The sequence below is a fragment of the Syzygium oleosum genome, unplaced genomic scaffold, assembly GCF_021117445.2.
Source record: "Syzygium oleosum isolate NSW1041296 unplaced genomic scaffold, Sole_v2.1 Sole_v2.23, whole genome shotgun sequence".
Classification (NCBI taxonomy): domain Eukaryota; kingdom Viridiplantae; phylum Streptophyta; class Magnoliopsida; order Myrtales; family Myrtaceae; genus Syzygium; species Syzygium oleosum.
In genome coordinates this window covers 748,585-768,669 of record NW_026607507.1, presented here as the reverse complement: position 1 = coordinate 768,669, position 20,085 = coordinate 748,585, and the positions used below count along the sequence as shown (strand labels likewise).

Below are 20,085 nucleotides of genomic sequence, written 5' to 3'. Positions count from 1 at the left end.
ATTGTATTGTATCAGAGCAAACCTCAATTCTTTGTTTTTCTTTTTTCATTGAGTCAATTGGAATCGGGTTAGACTCAAGTAGTTGACAGATAACGAATGGTCCTTTATATACGTGGTAGCTACTTTATTTCGTAGCTTGTCTATGGTGCCACATGACAACTACAATTGTAAGCTACATGAAAGGCGGGGTGTTAGGGTTCCAAGTATGTATTTAATCCACATTGTTTCTATGTGCGTTGTTGCTCTTACAAGTAAGTCTTGTGCAACTTTAAACTAACACTACAAGCCTTAAAGTCGTGCAGACAGATATGAGCTATGGCCAGAGCGAACAATATCATGCTGACAACGGGCCAAGATGGGAACGTTAGTGTCCAAATATATTTTTATCCCACATTGCCTAGCTATGGACTGTCGGGATGGTAGGCAATTTTCGTTCAAACTATCGACTAGTTCAAGTCTTCAACTTTGATGTACTCAATTGCCCTTTCGTTTCTCCAACGATTCTTGGCTAAAAATAAATCATCAAGCATTGTTATGGCTCCAAAGGTTGGAGATAGTGTACTGGTTTCGGACTCTTAGCTGAGGGTGTGCTTTTACTCGATAAAAAGGTATAATAAACTGAAGGGTCTTCTTCAGCACAAGTTTATGTCCGAAAAGAACATCAAGGTCGAGTTGTTCCATTCACATTAGCAAACGAGTAAGTCCCGATACAACCCGGCGTTACAAAGTGTGGCCCGTCTCGATGACTCGGCCTATGGTTGATCTCCGGACTGTCCTCTGCAAGTCAAATGATTCTTTCATAAAACTGGTGGGGTGAATTGGCCTCTGTCTTGCCATGTGAGTTGATGTCCTCTCAAGTGTACTGGATACACGGTGGGCCGTGGTGAAATAGGGTTTTTAAGTGTCTTTCCTTCCTCTCACTGGTAATGAGTTGTGGCTCCAGTTCAGTGTGCCGAGTTGAGTCGAGTCGAGTCTGTCTGACTAACTCAACTCGAAAATTTAGTGCTCCTCAGCACGTTCAAGCTAGACTAATCTCGGCATTTTAACAGATTCTAGTTTGACCTTGATTCCGTCAGTCAGTACAGGAGCAGATTTTACTTTAAGCACAAAGGAACATATCTTTCAATATGAACGAGCGAGTTGCTGCTAAAGCCAGGTAGCCATCGAGCTCGAGCTCGGCTTGTTTGTCACTAAAATCCAAAAAAGAAGCCAGGCCGACCTCGAATAGATTGCAGATGATTTGGCATGCGTTACACCATTAGCTAGGACACATGAGCATGCATGAGCCCAAGGAATTTTTTTGTTTTTCTTTAATATGTCTTTTAACATGAGCGAAAAATTGATATCCCTTGTTCCTTCCTCTTTTTCGTCTCTATAAATAGCAACTTACCTCCAGGCTCCAGGAGCAAAGCAAGAAACCACCAACTCACTCACTCACTCTCGAGCAATTATGTCTCAGCCATGGCTCATTCTAGCAGTAATCACCTGCTCAATCCTCATGCAGGCATGCAAGTCAGTGACTTCCCTCTCCGATAGAATCCTAGGCTTGCCCGGTCAACCGAGCATCGGTTTCAACCACTATTCAGGTTATATTACAGTGGGTGACCACCCACCAAGAGCTCTCTTTTACTACTTCGTGGAGGCAGAGACAAGCGCTGCCTCTAAGCCTCTTGTTCTCTGGCTAAATGGAGGTAACTAAACTGCGGATCCCTCTGTTACTTATGAAAAACTTCAATGCTGTCTCCTCTGGATAGTTCTCTTGTCCTCCGTTCTCTGACTGAAGAATCAAAGTACATTTCATAAAAGAATGCAATACTATAATGTACTTCATCTTTCAATTACAGAAGCAGAATGAACATCAAATCTTTAATTATTATGGATTTTGATCTGTTAAGCGGGTATTGACAAATTGCTCAATTATATTGATACTTTGTCTTGCCTTTTCTTTTCTTTTCTCCTACTGTAGGGCCTGGCTGTTCTTCTTTTGGGTATGGAGCTTTCATTGAGCATGGCCCTTTCAAAGTGAAGGGAGGGGGTCTAGTTAAAAATGAGTACAGCTGGAACAAAGGTACGATACTTTTTGAATTCAAATCATTTAGCTGATATGACAAACTTTTTTCTTGTCTAACGTTCATATGGTTAGCAACTAGATATCCAGTAAACAAGCAAAATCTAGCGATATCACTGAATAAGAGCCACTTCATAATTGTGAATAGAACAAAACCTATCATGACTTTCTTTTGATATGACACTGATTAAGCGCTTACTAGTGGGGAGATAAAAGCTAATGCTTCTTTCTCACAAACCTTTCATTTGCATTACCTGGAAGTTTGACGACTGAATTGGCTAAATTTTGCAGTGGCCAATCTCCTATACTTGGAGTCTCCGGCGGGAGTAGGCTTTTCTTACTCAACTAATCAGTCATTTTACAAGGACATTAATGACATTATAGCAGGTATAGTGATTGGCTTTGCTATTGGAAAAGGAAAATGATACTTTGGTTAATTTATGATTATAAATCACTCCTGTAAGATTATAATGCGAACATTGTAAATGCGACTGATAGATGGTTTCACTTTCTCTTATAGCACAAGACAGTCTAGTTTTCCTGCAGCGCTGGTTCGCCAAATACCCACAGTACAAAGGAAGAGACTTCTTCATCACCGGGGAAAGTTATGCAGGTACCATTTTAGTTGTACACGTAAATATTATTTGGATGGGATAGAGTGAATCAATTTCAAATTATGGAGTCTGTCTAGTTAAATTCCACTATTTAGGCAAATTTACCGGCAGATTTGTTAAACATGTACCTATTTCAGGACTTCTAGAGCTGATCTAAATACCAGAAACTTGATGACTTGATCGATTTCTGTGCCCAGGTCACTATGTGCCTCAACTTGCACGGCTCATTGTCAAGTCCAAGGTGGACTTCAATTTGAAGGCCATAGCAGTGAGTATAATTTACGTCATTAACAGTTCTATGATTTAGAGTGTCATTTCCTATTTGATCACTTTAAATTACATATATCGTAATTACGAGCAGATCTATTCAATAAAGAGTATCGATTCAAGGAGACTCCTAGAGCCCTTATCGACTATCTTTCTGCTTTTTGCCCTCCGATTTTATTATTTATGTGGCTGCAAAATCATTTGCAGATCGGTAATCCTTTACTGGATTACGAAGTTGACATGAACATGCCGACCGCATATTTCTGGTCCCACGGGATCATATCCGACCAATCCCAGCTACTCTTCCAAAACGTCTGTAATCTGACTCGGCTTTTGGGTGAAATCAGATCGAAGGCTCTGACTTCCGAGTGTGCACATGTTTTGCTGAAGGTAGCGAAAGAACTTGCTGATACCGACGCGATCGATCAGTACGACATCCTTGCTGACCTCTGCCTAACATCGGGTCAATCTAAATTAAACATTTTCTACAAGATGCTCACCTCAGGGCATTCATTGCCATCCTCCCTTACATCAGAAGACTTGATCAACTATCAGGTGAGAGCAAGTCCGAGACCGAGCTTCGAATCAGTAACTGCTAGATAGAACTCCTATAGGCTATAACCATGTTCCGGAAGTTCATTCAACTTGTTTCCCTCATTTTGTATTTTACATACAGAGTTTTTTGGACACTAAAGATCCATGCGAAGAACAGGATGTCATCAAGTACTTTAACCGTAAAGAAGTACAGATTGCACTCCATGCCAAGCTTGTCGGAGTCAGACACTGGAACACGTGCAACTAGTACTTATGCTGCTCTCTCTTTTTGCCTCTCCCTGGAAGTAGTGGCATAGCATTGCAACTTGTTCCAGTAGAAGTAAAATTAGAATCAACAATTCTTTTGAGCTCATTCAATTCATTTTCAAAGGAAACCCTCTTGCTAAAGAATTGAGGACTAATTGGACTAGGATAATGATAAACTCGGATTGATTGAAAATAGATGATCAGTCATCAAACAGCACGAGCTTATTCTGTCATATGTTGTTCTAATCATGGTAATCAATAGGTCAAACCACGAAAAGATTTTTTGCAGAAGCCTACTCCTATCACTTTTACATAAACATTCGTTCTCATCAGTTGGGCAAGTGTCAAGAAGATTAGCATCTGCTCACTGATGTAATCTGTTCTGTTCTGCAGTGATATCAATGAAAACTACAGATTTGAGGATCGATATATAAGTATGATCCCGATCTTGGGAGAACTTGTCAAGTCTGGCCTCCGAGTCCTAGTTTACAGGTACATCATCAAATATTCCTCTAAGATTGATTGGGTTTTAAAATAAGATCACATTTGACTGACAGATAATATTATGATCAATCATCTTCCTTTCTTATGATTTGTGGCAGTGGGGATCTAGATGCAGTCATTCCCTTCCTCGGAACTCGGACTATGGTCGACACCTTAGCAACCAAGGTGCTGAAACTGAAGACAACTTTGTCCTACAGAGCTTGGTTCACTAGCAAGCAGGTCAATCTGTTTAATTCTCAGTCAAGGAAAATCTGTGTTGTGTTCTGATGTCCCTTTCATCTAGACAGAAAGATGTTGGAATTGTCCAGTGTGTTGCCGAGTCACAGACATGTGCCGTGAATTGTTCACGCATTTGACAATCGGCGATCAATGATTACAGGTTGCTGGATACACGCAAGAGTACAGCAAGTTGTCGTTCGCGACCATCAGAGGAGCTTCGCACACTGCGCCAGCCACGCAACCGGAGAGGTCGATGCAGCTCTTCACCTCGTTCCTGAAAGGGAAATCACTGCCTACTAAAGCATGAGGTCCACAGAGGCATCTTCAATGAAGAGCCTGAGATTGAATGGATTATCTAATATAATAAATGTAAAGTGGTGCTCGAGGTAGACATATGAGTTCTTGACATGTGGCGCAGCAACTAAGCGATTCTTGGCCCATTTTCCTTTGCTTAACTTGTGCACTTAATAAAAGGCGGATGTGTACGTCCCTTCTAAGTGTTTGTATCTTGGTTTGTTCCATTTTTTAACTTTGAGCCGTCTCCATGTTCTTCACTTTAATTTTGATTTCTCTATATATTTCTCATTGTTGTTGGATGCACATACTTGTTTATTTCTCATCCTTCCGGTTTTATAACACCTTCAAACAATTTAGAACTACATTTCCGAAGTGAAACTAATTCACAAATATTATTTTTTACAAATTTCAATATTTTCCAATATTCATATCCGTCTGCGCAATGCATATGACCTTAGGTTCAATTTTATTTTATTTTGAATAGAGATATTTCTAACATTAAATCACTTTTTGATGTCAATTATATATGGACCGAATTAAATTACATCACTATTTAATGATAACGGAGAAATTGAAAGCAAAAATTGAGAATATTGTTGTTCTGAAATAGACAATTGGGTTTCTTGACCAAGTCAAATTAATTATGAACTTGTCTACATCGATTCACATTTGTGTTGTTTGGACATGTATGGCCAAGCGCATAACCTCATTATTATCGACAAACATTATCCATACAATCTTATATAACCACAAAAAGACATGGGCATTATTGATTATGGAATCATTTTCCCAAGACTAGATCAATTATTTAGACAAAGATGATGTGGACAAATCGCGTACACTGCGTGATTTTCCAACGTTGAAAAGTGTGACATCCTTGTATTCTTCTAGAAGTTGGCAACCAGCATCTTCTCATCCTTCAAAGTTCAAACCAGAAAATTTTATCATTGATTTTTACTACAGCATGTGTTTGCATGAGGTAGCTTCCTCTCGCATGAGACAAAATCAATAAACATATTTCAACGGAATTTTAATTAACATTAAAGTACGCAAGATAAATATATAAAATCAAAATTTAATCGACGACAAAATATTCAAAAACTACAGGAAAAATATATGCCAGAAAATATTTCGAAACTGTTACCAAATATGTCATCTGTATAATAGTTGCATAAAAAACCCCTCCCTTCCACGGAAAAACCAAACACTTGTCCTTGTCCTTATCCTTATCCTTGTCCTTGTAAGCACCAACTGGTCAATAAGAAAAAAAACGTGCCTTTCAGAATGCAAAACAAGAAATAATAAATAAAAAAAATTTGAAACTGAGAATTGCGCAAATTAGTCAAACTTTACGTTTCCAGCCAAATATTCTTCACTTCTGTGCTCTGCCGGCGTTTCCTTGCACTCTCTCCCTCTCGCGCTCACAATGCATCCACAACTAGTGCCATGGCTTATCGCAGCAACACTGTGTGTAACACTGACCCGAATATGCTCAAGCTCGACACTGAACACCATCTCAGATGCTGACAAAATCGTCAGCTTGCCGGGACAGCCCAGGGTTAGCTTCAGCCAGTATGCAGGGTACATCACCGTGGACGAGAAGCAACAGAGAGCTCTCTTCTATTACTTCGCCGAAGCCGAAGCCGACCCGGCTTCAAAGCCTCTCGTGCTTTGGCTCAATGGAGGTAAAACCATCTGGACTGAGTTCGAGTAAATGATGGTGAGAAATGAAATGGAGCAGGTTGAAAAGCAATGGAGTTTGCTTGTGTGTTGGGGTTGCACTTTGCAGGGCCTGGTTGTTCATCCATCGGGGTTGGTGCTTTCTGTGAGCATGGACCATTCAAGCCCAGTGGAGATGTGCTCCTGAAAAATGACTATAGCTGGAATAAAGGTCAGCGTAAATTTCCTAAATAAAGGCGGCAAAAAAGTTAAGCTTGTACTTTTAGCAGCTTAAACGCATTTGTACATTTTGTGTCCCGTTGCAAAAGCTTAAATCGATAGGAAACTGAATCGGAGTCAGATATATTATTTTCAAGGGTGAATGTGAGATTGATTGCACTCACTACATCGAAGATTTTGTACTAGGCTAATTCTTGCATTTTTCAATTTATTTGCAGAAGCCAACATGCTGTACCTGGAATCTCCTGCAGGAGTTGGTTTCTCCTACTCTGTCAATGCTTCTTATTATAACTCTGTTGACGACAAGATGACAGGTTCTTTTCCTTGCAAATTGCAATATATTTTTAACAAATTAAAGTGCAGCGATGATCTACAGATGTAATCTAAAGCGGAAATTAAGTACTAGTTCCAGCTAAACAATGCTTCCACATTTCAGCAAGTGACAATCTCGCATTCCTCCTCAACTGGTTCGAAAAATTCCCGGAATACAAGAAGAGAGATTTTTTCATCACAGGAGAGAGCTATGCAGGTGAACTAGTGATTGATTTTGTGAACACCGATTTGCGTGGTTGAATGAATAAGAAGCTCCATGAATGCAGAATTTTAACTTCTATCTAATTTCACTCTTACCAGGTCACTATGTTCCACAACTTGCAATGCTCATCGCGCAGTCCAAGTTGTTCAATTTGAAGGGAATTGCTGTGAGTTTGTCTGAAAAGTCTGCAAACATGAATTAGCATCTCACATATATTGGATTGATGCCTACTGAGATGAACAAATCTCATGCTCGCTGCAGATAGGAAATCCGCTTCTCGAGTTCAACACTGATTTCAACTCACGGGCGGAATTTTTTTGGTCTCACGGATTGATATCTGACGCAACCTACGAAAGTTTCAACACAATATGCAATTACTCCCAAATTCGCAGACAAGCACAGAGCGGCACCCTCACCCCTGTCTGCTCTCGTGTCGGCAGTGAAGCATCAAGAGAAATAACCAAATATATTGACACCTACGATGTCACTCTTGATGTTTGTTTATCCACAGTTTCTTCACAGTCCGCGGTTCTGAATAAGCTGGTGAGCCTCTTCATCCATTCTGATGAACTATTTTATTTTCCCCCTTCACAACCTCTTGAATTTTTTTGATTATGCTGCTTCCAGCAAGAAACAGAGAAGATAGATTTATGTGTAGAAGACGAAACCCTCAAGTACTTGAACAGGAAAGAAGTGCAGGAGGCTCTACATGCTCGGCTGGTAGGAATCTCTACATGGACAGTCTGCAGCGGGTAAGGATCGACTTAACTCCTTGGACTTTCATTTTCTAGACGCACGAGTTTTAGCTAAATGGCATCGTGAGTAATCTTGATGAGTCTTGTCAAAGTATATCCACATTTCCCAATTTCCGGACAAGATTCTCCGTAACCTATTGCGTTAATAGGACTATATGATTTGTTCTTCCTAATATTAATCAATTTAAATGACTCTAGATGATCTAAAAGTCCATTTAAGACGGGGTTTCTCCAGAACCTTCAATTGGCTAGTCCTTAATCCTTCGTTCTTTGATTTGGGTTCTTCGCCACATGTCATGCTTCTTCGGCTGAATTCCCTCATAATTCTTGTCTGCTACAGGGTTCTCAGATATGAATATCAAAATCTGGAGATACCCACCATTACGATTTTGGGGGAGCTAGTGAAGTCAGGAATCCACGTTTTAGTTTACAGGTAAACAAAGAAATGACAATCTTCGGAACTGTGTATGTCACTTAAGAGGCTATGTATAAGGAACAATGATGTCGTGGGTTTGATTTTTCATCTGCAATTTTGACAGTGGGGATCAAGATTCTGCTATTCCATTACTTGGAACAAGGACTCTAGTGAACAAATTAGCAAAGCAACTGGGACTGAACACAACCGTGCCTTACAGAGTCTGGTTCGAGCAAAGACAGGTTGGCTCAGTAAATAACCTTCACAAACATCAGTCCTCCCATTGATTTTTATAGGTGATTGACGAAACTGAAGTCCCTTTTCTTCATTTCCATAGGTTGCTGGGTGGACACAAGTGTATGGAGATAAATTATCATATGCAACAATCAGAGGGGCGTCTCATGAAGCGCCGTTTTCGCAGCCAGAGAGATCGCTGGTGTTGTTTACCTCATTTCTGGGAGGGAGGCCATTGCCAGAAGGGCCCTTGTCCTGAGTCTGCTGTTAAAATACATAATTAGTACTAAGTCGTCCTACCAAATTGGACTGCATCTGATTTGATTAGCAGGAAACGTCAGACTCATCATGTTTCCGATTCACGTTTCTTGGCTTCTTCCAAAATCAAATGTTTGCTTCCCTATGCTGCTCTGCAGCATATATAAAAGTAACCATTCGGGTATTCCCAGAATATTTTAGTTCCATTCACAATTGAAATCAAGACACAGGGACAGCAACCCTTTTTCGTAGTTTTTCAGTTTTCAAGCGGTAATGGTGTTTGACTTGTGAATGTTTCCAAGCACTGAACCTCTTAATGAGATCACGGATAGATGGACAAAATTTCACCAATTCTAGTTAATGGCAGATTGGAATATCACTATCCTCTTTCCAACCTGGGGCTGGAACCTACAATCCACCTAGAGATGACTGATGAGAAGGAAAGGTCATAACTAGCATGGGTGGCGACTATGACTATAACACAGGCCAACCGCTTGTTTCTTTTGCCCCCTGGAGAAACTATTACGAAACCTGGAGTTTGATATACATTGGGCAAGAAACGATGGTATGCTATGTGAATGTATCCTAAAATTAGATGATAGCTGGAATATTTGGACAAAAAGAGAAAAAGAGAAAAAGAAAATAAAAAGGGTTGAAAAGTCAAAGGAAGAGAAATAAAAGAAAAAAGAAAAAAGGGCACTTCTGCTCTTTTAAAGGGACCCAGAGCACGCACGGGAGAAAAAGAGAGGAGAAAAGCACAAAAGAAAGAGGAAAGAAGAAGAGGAAAGGGAAAGAGAAAGGGGAGGATGTTTTCGCCGCGAACGCCTCACTTAGCCGAATTTACTATGCATCGCAATGCTCGGTAAGCCTCTTCATCCATTCTGATGAACTTTTTAATTTTTCCCCTTCATAACCTCTTGAAAGAAAGGAGAGGGTGTTTTCGATGCATAATTTCAGATCGGGCATTTACTACTTTTTGGCTATTTGCGAATGGTTTAGAAAACGTTTTATGAAAGACGTTTCTATCGAAATATTACTAGTTTATGAAATGAATTCCAAAATGGCGTGAGAAATGTCTTGCGATATTATATTCTGTCTGATGAACGGAGTTGAGAAAGATGATATATTTTGGGTTTACGAGACCTTTTTGTGAAAGAATTACATTGACTTTGAGTATGGTTTATAAAAGGTGATTTGATTCGGTTTGTGAAACCGATTGTGATATGGACTAGTAAAGGGCTAAGTGCTACGCGATAATGTAACTTCGTGGGAGTCACCTCTAGGGCCTTGCATCATTGATATGTGCTGGTGAAGAGCTAAGTGCTACACAATAATGTAAATTCGTGAAAGCCATCTCTAGGGTCTTGTACTATTAATATGTGTAGTAAAGGACTAAGTGCTACACGATAACGTAAATTCGTGGGAGTCACCTCGAGAGCCTTGTACTATTGATATACGTTGGTCAAGGACTAAGTGCTACACAATAACGTTAATTCGTGGAAGCCACCTCTAGAGCCTTGAGTTGAATATTAAGCAAGGAATGGACCATTGATATGTAATTTGACGAATTTGATTATTGAACTGGATCAATAATTATGTTTTTGATATTATGGATGATTGGATATTCATGATCTGAATATAGTTATATGGAAGTGGTATATAACTCATTTTACTTTTGTAAATTTGTCATATTCTAATTAGTATAAATGAGTTATGCCCTTAGGTATGATATGTTTAGAAAGTATGTATTACTCATTGAGTTGTGATTGCTTACCCCTCTCTTTTCCCAATTTTTTCAGGTTCCTTGGTTAGTAGCCTATAGAGTGAGAGTGTTGTCATGGCGACTTTTGGGAGTTGGATTGCTTGTTGTGGTTTAAGGCTGCCTCTTTTGGGTGGAAGGACGGCCATGTCATCCCCATCTAGATAGGTTTCGGGGTGTGACAATAGCACCCATAGGCTTTGTGTGGGCTGGGATCACATTGGACTAGGGTAAACGGTAACAAAGCCGTTTGATTCCTTTAAATACGAGAAGCGCGCCCATCCTATGACGCTCCTGGATTAAATAATTGAGGTATTGTCCATTTTGATTCGTTTCATACCGTAGTAGTGGGCACCTTCCTAGGAGACCACCCATCTTGATAGTGCTCCCACCTAAACACACTTACATTTGGAGTTCCAAAACTAAGAATTGCCGTTACGTCAAAAGCTGCATTTGTGAGTTAATTCCAATTTATATATATATATATATATATATATATATCCTAGAATCGCCCTCTCTTATTCTGTTCATTCTCGTCCTTTTCATCATTCTAGAAGCTTGTCAAGAGCCGCTCCTTGTCCAAGCCCTCTGGTCTTGACAACCACTCTCCGCCTAAGTCGGACCAGGTCGTTACGATAAGTATGCGTCTCTTGATCGTGCATCCACCCAAAAAACATTACGCAATCTTTGTAGACCATCCAAATCAAGTACATAATAAAAATTGGAATTTTTCAACTGCATTAGAAGATTAATTAAAAGGTGTTTGCCCATCTCCTTCTTGCAATTTCAACCTTTTGTACTTTGTAACATGATATCTAACATATTTTTCTTCAAAATTTAAGTTCTCATGCCCTCCTTCTTCAACAACCAACACTTGAAACGATTTATTTGTTTTAATGCCTGCATCCCAGTGTAACTCAATTTTTCTTTTTGTTCTGGAGTCAATAGTCTTATGTGATGTAAAGAACCTAGCGCTTTGAGGGATTGTCAGGTGATTATGAATTTTCCCAATCTTAACTTAACTAACTCCTTTTCGATCTTGTACCCTTAACAACCGTAACAAAGTACTGCACCACGTGTTTCCTCCCTTCCTTTCCTTTTATATGAGTTTAACACTCCAATGTCAATTCGCGCTTCATTAGCATAACTGTTATAAAATGCATAAGCCTCATCGTACAAATTAAACTTCATGCTTGTGCAAGGTGCGAATTTCATGTTCTTTAGAGTCCTAACTCTTTCATCATTGGCATCTTCAATTGAATTGTTCATCTTGTCTTCATCACTACCATTAATTTCATCAGTGAAGATGCTTTCAATACAAACTCCATCCATCCGAACAAGATTAGAAAAAAAAAACAAGCATTGTATGTCAAACACACACACACACACCGACAGATACAAACTAAAATTCGACAACAGCAGATACCTCTTACTTTCTTGCAATCAAAGAAGAAGAGACTAAGGAATCTTTCCCCACAGTTATGCGTAAATCAATGATAAAGTCCTAAGATAATCGGAAGTTCAAAGTATACTAGATATTTACAGTCCTATATTTATGAGTTATTAAGTTCATTTTATTTGAAAACAATATTCAGCTAATCTTTTTCTTTGGCCGAAGAATAATATCCACTATTTTTTTTATCGGAATAATATCTACTATTTCAAAAGTTGTAATTAAGTTCTTCATATGTTACTTATTGTTTGAATATCATCACTTTGATTGGATTCTTTAGAGAAGACGAGAAAATTGCTATCCTTTTTGTAGAATAAAAACATGAAACCAGCTAAGCGAGTCTCCCTTTTCCATCTTCAAAATCTGTGGCCGAGGTCGGACCGTCCACTTTGTAATCTAAGGGCGCGTTTGTGCAAAGCATTTTCCTTAAAAAAAGTGAATGTGAAACAAGAAAATTCGGCAAAAAGGTCAAACTTTACGTTTCGACCCAAATATTCTCCACTTCTTTGCTTTACCAGCGTTTCGTTCACTCTCTCTCTCTCTCTGCTCTCTCTCTCTCTCGTGATGCATCTGCAACTAGTGCGATGGCTTACCGCAGCAGCACTGTGTGTAACACTGACCCGAATATGCTCAAGTTCAGAAGCTGACAAGATCGCCAGCTTGCCGGGACAGCCCAAGGTTAGCTTCAGCCAGTATGCAGGGTACATCACCGTGGATGAGAAGCAACAGAGAGCTCTCTTCTATTACTTTGCCGAAGCCGAAGCCGACCCGGCTTCGAAGCCTCTCGTGCTTTGGCTCAATGGAGGTAAAACCATCTGAACTGATTTTGAGAGAATGATGGCGAGAAATGAAACGAGCGTGCTGAAAAACACTGAAGTCTGTTTGTCTGTTGGGTTTGCACCTTGCAGGGCCTGGCTGTTCATCCGTTGGAGCTGGTGCTTTCTGCGAGCATGGACCATTCAAGCCCAGTGGAGATGTGCTCCTGAAAAATGACTATAGCTGGAATAAAGGTGAGCACAAGTCCCCTAAACAAAGGAGGGGGAAAAAATTAGTCCTGTACCTTTACCAGCTTAAAGACATGTTCATATGTTGTCTCTCTTTGCTAAATCTTAAATCAATAGGAAACTGAATTGAATCTTGTATCAGATATATTATTTTCAAGGGTGAATGTGAGATTGATCCCATTTGCTGCGATACGGAGATTCCGTAATTGGCTAATTCTTGCATTTTTTGGTTTATTTGCAGAAGCGAACATGTTGTACCTGGAATCTCCTGCAGGAGTTGGTTTCTCCTACTCTGTCAATAATACTTATTATAACTCCGTCGACGACAAGATGACAGGTTCTTTTCGGATTTTCCTTGCAAATTGCAATATCCTTTAACAAATTAAAGTGCAGCTGTGACTTACAGAGGTAATGTGAATGTGAATTAAGTATTAATACCAGCTAAACAATGCTTCCACATTTCAGCAAGAGACAATCTCGCATTCCTCCGTAACTGGTTTGAAAAATTCCCGGAATACAAGGAGAGAGATTTATTCATCACAGGAGAGAGCTATGCAGGTGAACTAGTGATTAAGATTTTGTGAACACCGATTTGCGTGGTTGAATGAATTGGAAGTTCCATGAATGCAGAATTTTCTATCTAATTTCACTCTTACCAGGTCATTATGTTCCACAACTTGCAATGCTCGTGGTGCAATCCAAGTTGTTCAATTTGAAGGGAATTGCTGTGAGTTTGACTGAAAAGTCTGCAAACTTGAATTTGCATCTCACATACATTGGATTGATACCTACTGAGATGAACAAATCTCATGCTCGCTGCAGATAGGAAATCCGCTTCTCGAGTTCAACGCCGATTTCAACTCCCGGGCGGAATTTTTTTGGTCTCATGGATTGATATCTGACGCAACCTACGAAAGTTTCAACACAATATGCAATTACTCCCAAATTCGCAGACAAGCACAGAGCGGCACCCTCACCCCTGTCTGCTCTCATGTCGCCAGAGAAGCTTCAAGAGAAATAAGCCAATATATTGACACCTACGATGTCACTCTTGATGTTTGTTTGTCAACAGTTTCTTCACAGTCCGCGGTTCTGAATAAGCTGGTGAGCCTCTTCATCAATTCTGATGAACTTTTTTATTTTTATCCTTCATAACCTCTTGAATTTTTTTGATTATGCTGCTTCCAGCAAGAAACGGAGAAGATAGATGTATGTGTAGAAGACGAAACCCTCAAGTACTTGAACAGGAAAGAAGTGCAGGAGGCTCTACATGCTCGGCTGGTTGGAATCTCTACATGGACAGTCTGCAGCGAGTAAGGATCGACTTTACTCCTTGGACCTTCATCTTCTAGAGGCACAAGTTTATGGCTAAATGGCATCGTAACTAATCTTGTTGAATCTTGTCGAAGTATATCCACATTTCCCAATTTCCGGACAAGATTGTCTGTAACCTTGTTGCGATAATAGGACTATATGATTGGTTCTTCCTAACATTAATCCATTTAAATGACTCTTGATTATCTACAAGTCCATTTATGACGTGGTTTCTTCGGAACTTTCAATTGACCAGTCCTTAACCTTCCTTCTTTGACTTGGGTTCTTCATCTCATGTCATGCTTCTTCGTCTGAATTCCCTCATGATTCTTTTGTGCTACAGGGTTCTCAGATATGAATATCAAAATCTGGAGATACCAACCATTTCGATTTTGGGGGAGTTAGTGAAGTCAGGAATCCACGTTTTAGTTTACAGGTAAAACAAAGAAATGGCATTCTTCGGAACTGTGTATATGACTTAATAGGCTATTGTATAAGGAACAACCACCACGTCGGTTTGATTTTCCATTTGCAATGTCGACAGTGGGGATCAAGATTCTGCTATTCCATTACTCGGAACAAGGACTCTAGTGAATAACTTAGCAAAGCAATTGGGACTGAACACAACCGTGCCTTATAGAGTCTGGTTCGAGGAAAGACAGGTCCGCTCAGTAAATAACCCTCGTGGACATCACTCCTCCCATTGATTTTGATAGGTGATTGACGAAATTAAGGTCCTTCTCTTCATTTTTCATAGGTTGCTGGGTGGACACAAGTGTATGGAGATATATTATCATATGCGACAATTAGAGGGGCGTCTCATGAAGCACCGTTTTCGCAGCCAGAGAGATCGCTGGTGTTGTTTAGCTCATTTCTGAGAGGAAGGCCATTGCCAGAAGGGCTCTTGTCAGAGTCGGCTGTGGAAGATAACCAAATTATTAGTAAGTCAGTCCTAAGTTTACCAAACTAGGACTTCATCTGATTCGATTAGCAGAAACATCAAACTCATCATGTTTCGGGTTCGCATTTCTTGGCTTCTTCCGAAATCAACTGTTTGCTTCTCTAGTGCTGCTTGGTGCATCATATACAATTACTCTGAGAATGAGCGAAAATTTTAGTTTCATTCATAGTGGAAATCAAGTCACAGGGACAACAACCCTTTTTTCGTAGTTCTTCAGTTTTGTAGGAATAAAAATGTTGGAAATTCAGGTGTTACTGTGAATGTTTCCAAGCACTGAACCTTTTAATGAGATTATAGAGAGATGGATAGATATAGGTTGTTGGAGTAAGTGGATATTTTCAACTTAGTAATTGATTCGATCATCATAAAACTTCACCAATTACAGTTAATGGCGGATAAAAATATCATTATCCTCTTTCCAACTTGTGGCCAGTACCTCCAATCCACTTAGAGATGACTGATGAGAAGGAAAGCTTGTAACTAGCATGAGTGGCAACTATAACACAGGTCAACCGCTTGTTTTTTTCCCCGGAGAAACTATAATGAAACCTGGAGTTTGATATGCATTGGGCAAGAAACGATGGTATGCTATGTGAATGTGTTCTGAAATTAGATGATGACACCCATAGGCTTTGTGTAGGCTGGGATAACAGTGGACTGTGGTATATAGTTAAAAAAGTAATATGATCTCTTCAATGCGAGTTGTGCCCCCATCTTGAGTGTCACACCCAAAAAACGACTAGAAAGGGGAATGATACGGCCGTCCTTCCACACGAAGGACGAAACCTAAAAAATAACCAACAACCTGTTATCAACATATATATCTCAAACCACATATATATAAGATAAACCAACGGGTTGGTTACAATATCAAAGTTTCTATAATCCACCAAAAGAACATGTACATGAAGAACTCAACCCACCCGACGAATTATCAACAACCTTACATACAACTCCCAACAAATGATACCCAAAATCTAACTCCCAAAAGTCCTCGTGATAGAGCTCTTGTACTAACGGCGGCTAGACGAGGAACCCAAAAAGATTGGGAAAAAGGGGTGAGCAACCACAGCTCAGTGAGTAATACATATCTTATAAACATATCGAGCCTCCATGCTACACAAGGACATAATTCATTTATACCAATCAGAATATGACAACTTACAAAAGTAAAATGAGTTATATACCACTTCAATATAGATATATTCATAACATGAATACACATTCATCCATAATATCAAAACTAGTATTGCTAGTCCAGTTCAATAATCAAACTCGTCAAATCACGTGTCAATCGTCCATTCCATACTCAATATTCAACTTAAGGCTCTAGAGGTGGCTTTCATGAATTTACGTTATCGTGTAGCACTTATTCCTTGACCAACTTATACTAATAGTACAAGGCCCAGGAGGTGGCTCCCACAAATTTACGTTATCGTGTAGCACTTAGTCCTTGACCAACGTATACTAATAGTACAAGGTCCTAGAGGTAGCTCCCACGAATTTACATTATCGCGTAGCACTTAGTCATTTAGTGTGCATATCAATATTGCTAGTCCTTTACTGTACATATCAATAGTGCATGGCCCTAGAGATGGCTCCCACACGACTTGAGTCGCCATGTAGCACTTAGCCCTTGACTACAAGGCTCTAGAGGTGGCTCCCACGAAATTATATTATCATGTAGCACTTAGCCCTTTTTACCAATCCATATCACAAATGATTTCACAAACCAACACATATAACCCCTCAAGAGTTATCTCATAAATCTAATGCACAAAATAGTTAGCATAACCTTTCAGGAAAGGTTTATCAAACCATTCCACCATAATCCAAAAGTAGTAACCATTCGATCCAGCTTTATACAGTAAATGTGTTCTTCTTACTTCCATATACATACGTACCTCAGTACATGGGTTTTACAAAACCAAAGGAGATATCAGCACCACTCACTTGGGAATATCGGAAATCAATAACACGTAGCTAAATGAGCCGACGGTCTCGTAATCTGGGCGTTGCGACACAAAGTCGAATCGGCTTGGTGAGGTCCCGCAGCAAGCCCACGCGAAACCTCTTCTTTTTTCTTCTTCTTCTTCTTTCCCCTTTTTCCTCTTCCCTTTTCTGTTTTTGTTCTCGGCTAAGGAGCTCACGGTCTCCTTTTAAAATTAGCCGAGCGTCCACTGTAGCTTTTGTTGACTTTTCAATGCTTTTCTCTCTTCTTCTTTTTAAGTGGGTCTCACCACTAAGTCACAAATATTACATTATACCCTCTTTAAAAGAAATTTCATCCTCAAAATTCGAACTTACCTTAACCATCAAACAAATGTGGGTATTTGCGTTTTGCCTCCTCCTCAAGCTCCCAAGTGGCCTCTCTCTCAGTGTGATTCCGCCATTGTATCTTTACATAAGGAATGGTCCACCGTCGCAACACACGATCCTTCCTATCGACGATGCGAATAGGCTGGTCCTCATACGTTAAGTTCTCTCTTAACCTTAATGGTGTAAAGTCTAATACATGCTCAGGATTTGGCACATATTTACGCAACAAAGAGACATATAACACATTATGAACACCCGACAGTGCCGGTGGCAAAGCCAATTTGTAAGCGACTTCACCAATCTTCTCTAAGATCAAGAATGGTCCCACGTATCTTGGACTCAACTTCCCACGCATGTCAAATCTCATAACACCCTTCGTAGGAGAAACCTTTAGGAATACATGATCCCCCACACTAAACTCCACCTTGCGCCTTTTAAGATCTGCATAACTTTTCTGACGACTTTGAGCCGTTTTAAGACATTCCCGAATCAACCTGACTTTTTCTTCTGATTGCTGAATGAACTCGAGACCGGTTAATCTTTTCTCACCAACATCATCCCAATAAATAGGGCTTCTGCATTTTCAGCTATACAAAGCTTCAAAACGTGCCATCTTAATACTAGAATGATAGCTGTTGTTATAAGAAAATTCCACCAAATGTAAATGTTCTTCCCAAGAACCGCCAAAGTCAATGATGCAGGATGATATCCTCTAACGTTTGGATCATTCTCTTTGACTGCTCATCTGTTGGCGGGTGAAAAGCTTTGCTCAAGTTGAGTTTAGTACCCAATGCCCCTTGTACACTCCTCCAAAAGTTAGATACAAATATGGGGTCCCTGTCAGAAATAATACTTACTGGAACTCCATCAAGTTCACTATCTCATTAACATATCGCTTTGACATGTCTTCCATTGAAAGGCCGAATCAATATGACAACAAGTGTACGGACTTAGTCAATCGATCAACAATCACCCATATAGCATTCTTACCACTTGGCGTCATCGGTAAACCAACGACGAAGTCCATTGCGATATGCTCCCATTTCCATGTAGGTATCTCGAGAAGGTGTAACTGTCCACCTGGTTTCTGATGCTTAATTTTCACTTGCTAACAAACTAAACATTGGTCGACAAATTTCACAACATCCTTCTTCATATTGACCCACCAGAAGTTCTCTCTCAAGTCCCTATACATTTTAGTGCTTCCGGGATGAATTGAAAATCTAGTGCTATGAGCTTCCTGCAATATCTCCCGTTTTAGTTTTGAATCATTAGGAACACATAAACGACCACAAAACCTTAGGGAACTATCTTCATGTGTACTGAAATCTGCTTGTCCTCCGGCTTCCATGCCTTCTTTGATTTTCTGTACGTGAGGATCTTCATTCTGGTTAACCTTAATTCTGTCAATCAATGTTGGTTGCACTCGAAGATTGGCTAAACGAGCACCAAGCTGATGCACTAATACCTCCAAGTCCAACTTCCTCATATCTTCAAGAATTTGTTTTTGAGAAGTAAGCAAAGTTGCCATGTTTCTAAAGGACTTACGACTAAAGGCATCCGCTACCACGTTAGCCTTTCCTGAATGGTAATTGATAGACAAGTCATAATCCTTTAAAAGTTCTAACCATCTTCTTTGCCTCATGTTCAGCTCTTTCTGAGTAAAAATATACTTCAGACTATTGTGATCCGTAAAGACTTCACATTTTTCACCATACAAATAGTGTCACCATATTTTCAAAGCAAACACAACCGCTGCTAGCTCGAGATCATGAGTAGGGTAGTTCTTCTCATGTGTTTTCAATTGTCTAGAAGCATAGGCAACAACTTTATCATCTTGCATCAGAACACAACACAAACCTTCGTTAGACGCATCACAATAAATTATGAAGCCACCAGTTCCTGAAGGTAAAGTCAATATAGGAGCCAACACTAGCCGCCTCTTCAACTCTAGAAAACTGCTCTCACATTGATCCGACCATACAAATTTAACTCTTTTCTGAGTTAGGCAAGTAAGTGGACCAGCAATCTTTGAGAATCCCTCCACGAATCGCCTATAATAGCCAGCTAGCCTAAGAAAACTTCTCACTTCTGTAATATTAGTAGGGCGATTCCACTGAACAACTGCTTCAACTTTCTTTGGATCCACTAATATGCCATCCTTCGAGATTACATGACCCAAGAATTCTATATGATCAAGCCAAAAGTCGCACTTACTGAATTTAGCATACAACTTCTTTTCATGCAAAGTTTGTAGGACAAATCTCAAGTGTTGCTCGTGTTCCTCCAAACTCTTTAAATACACTAGAATGTCATCGATGAACATTACAATAAATTTGTCTAGATACTCCCTGAATACCCTGTTCATCAAGTCCATGAAAACAGCAGGCGCATTTGTTAAACCAAAAG

The 20,085-nt window shown here is 39.8% G+C and overlaps 4 protein-coding genes across 6 annotated transcripts; 3 read left to right on the top strand and 1 right to left on the bottom strand.

The window, feature by feature from the left end:
• The first annotated feature begins 1,392 nt into the window (after window positions 1-1,392).
• LOC115674675 (serine carboxypeptidase-like 45) lies at window positions 1,393-5,073 on the top strand. 3 transcript variants are annotated; one of them, XM_056321510.1, is made up of 11 exons: window positions 1,393-1,691; window positions 1,967-2,068; window positions 2,360-2,455; window positions 2,589-2,681; window positions 2,880-2,950; window positions 3,157-3,261; window positions 3,340-3,504; window positions 3,626-3,750; window positions 4,144-4,242; window positions 4,353-4,473; window positions 4,634-5,073. In XM_056321510.1, the coding sequence occupies exons 1-11, from the start codon at window positions 1,451-1,453 to the stop codon at window positions 4,778-4,780; spliced, it is 1,365 nt and encodes a 454-aa protein (XP_056177485.1). In that variant the 5' UTR covers window positions 1,393-1,450; the 3' UTR covers window positions 4,781-5,073. The 3 variants fall into 3 exon arrangements, with proteins under 3 accessions (XP_056177485.1, XP_056177486.1, XP_030453008.2); XM_056321511.1 differs by lacking the exon at window positions 3,157-3,261; XM_030597148.2 differs by having other exon boundaries at window positions 3,157-3,504.
• A 1,026-nt stretch (window positions 5,074-6,099) lies between these two features.
• Window positions 6,100-9,080, top strand: LOC115674674 (serine carboxypeptidase-like 45). The gene is made up of 10 exons (XM_030597147.2): window positions 6,100-6,455; window positions 6,560-6,661; window positions 6,888-6,983; window positions 7,106-7,198; window positions 7,303-7,370; window positions 7,466-7,747; window positions 7,832-7,956; window positions 8,300-8,392; window positions 8,499-8,616; window positions 8,712-9,080. The coding sequence occupies exons 1-10, from the start codon at window positions 6,197-6,199 to the stop codon at window positions 8,865-8,867; spliced, it is 1,392 nt and encodes a 463-aa protein (XP_030453007.1). The 5' UTR covers window positions 6,100-6,196; the 3' UTR covers window positions 8,868-9,080.
• A 3,527-nt stretch (window positions 9,081-12,607) lies between these two features.
• LOC115667345 (serine carboxypeptidase-like 45) lies at window positions 12,608-15,536 on the top strand. Its single transcript, XM_056321513.1, has 10 exons — window positions 12,608-12,883; window positions 12,987-13,088; window positions 13,324-13,419; window positions 13,548-13,640; window positions 13,742-13,809; window positions 13,905-14,186; window positions 14,271-14,395; window positions 14,740-14,832; window positions 14,941-15,058; window positions 15,154-15,536. The coding sequence occupies exons 1-10, from the start codon at window positions 12,643-12,645 to the stop codon at window positions 15,364-15,366; spliced, it is 1,431 nt and encodes a 476-aa protein (XP_056177488.1). The 5' UTR covers window positions 12,608-12,642; the 3' UTR covers window positions 15,367-15,536.
• Window positions 15,537-17,665: 2,129 nt separating this feature from the next.
• Window positions 17,666-19,207, bottom strand: LOC130134750 (uncharacterized). The gene is made up of 2 exons (XM_056302409.1): window positions 18,975-19,207; window positions 17,666-18,251 (listed from the first exon to the last, which is right to left on the bottom strand). The coding sequence occupies exons 1-2, from the start codon at window positions 19,205-19,207 to the stop codon at window positions 17,666-17,668; spliced, it is 819 nt and encodes a 272-aa protein (XP_056158384.1).
• Between the last annotated feature and the right edge of the window lie 878 nt (window positions 19,208-20,085).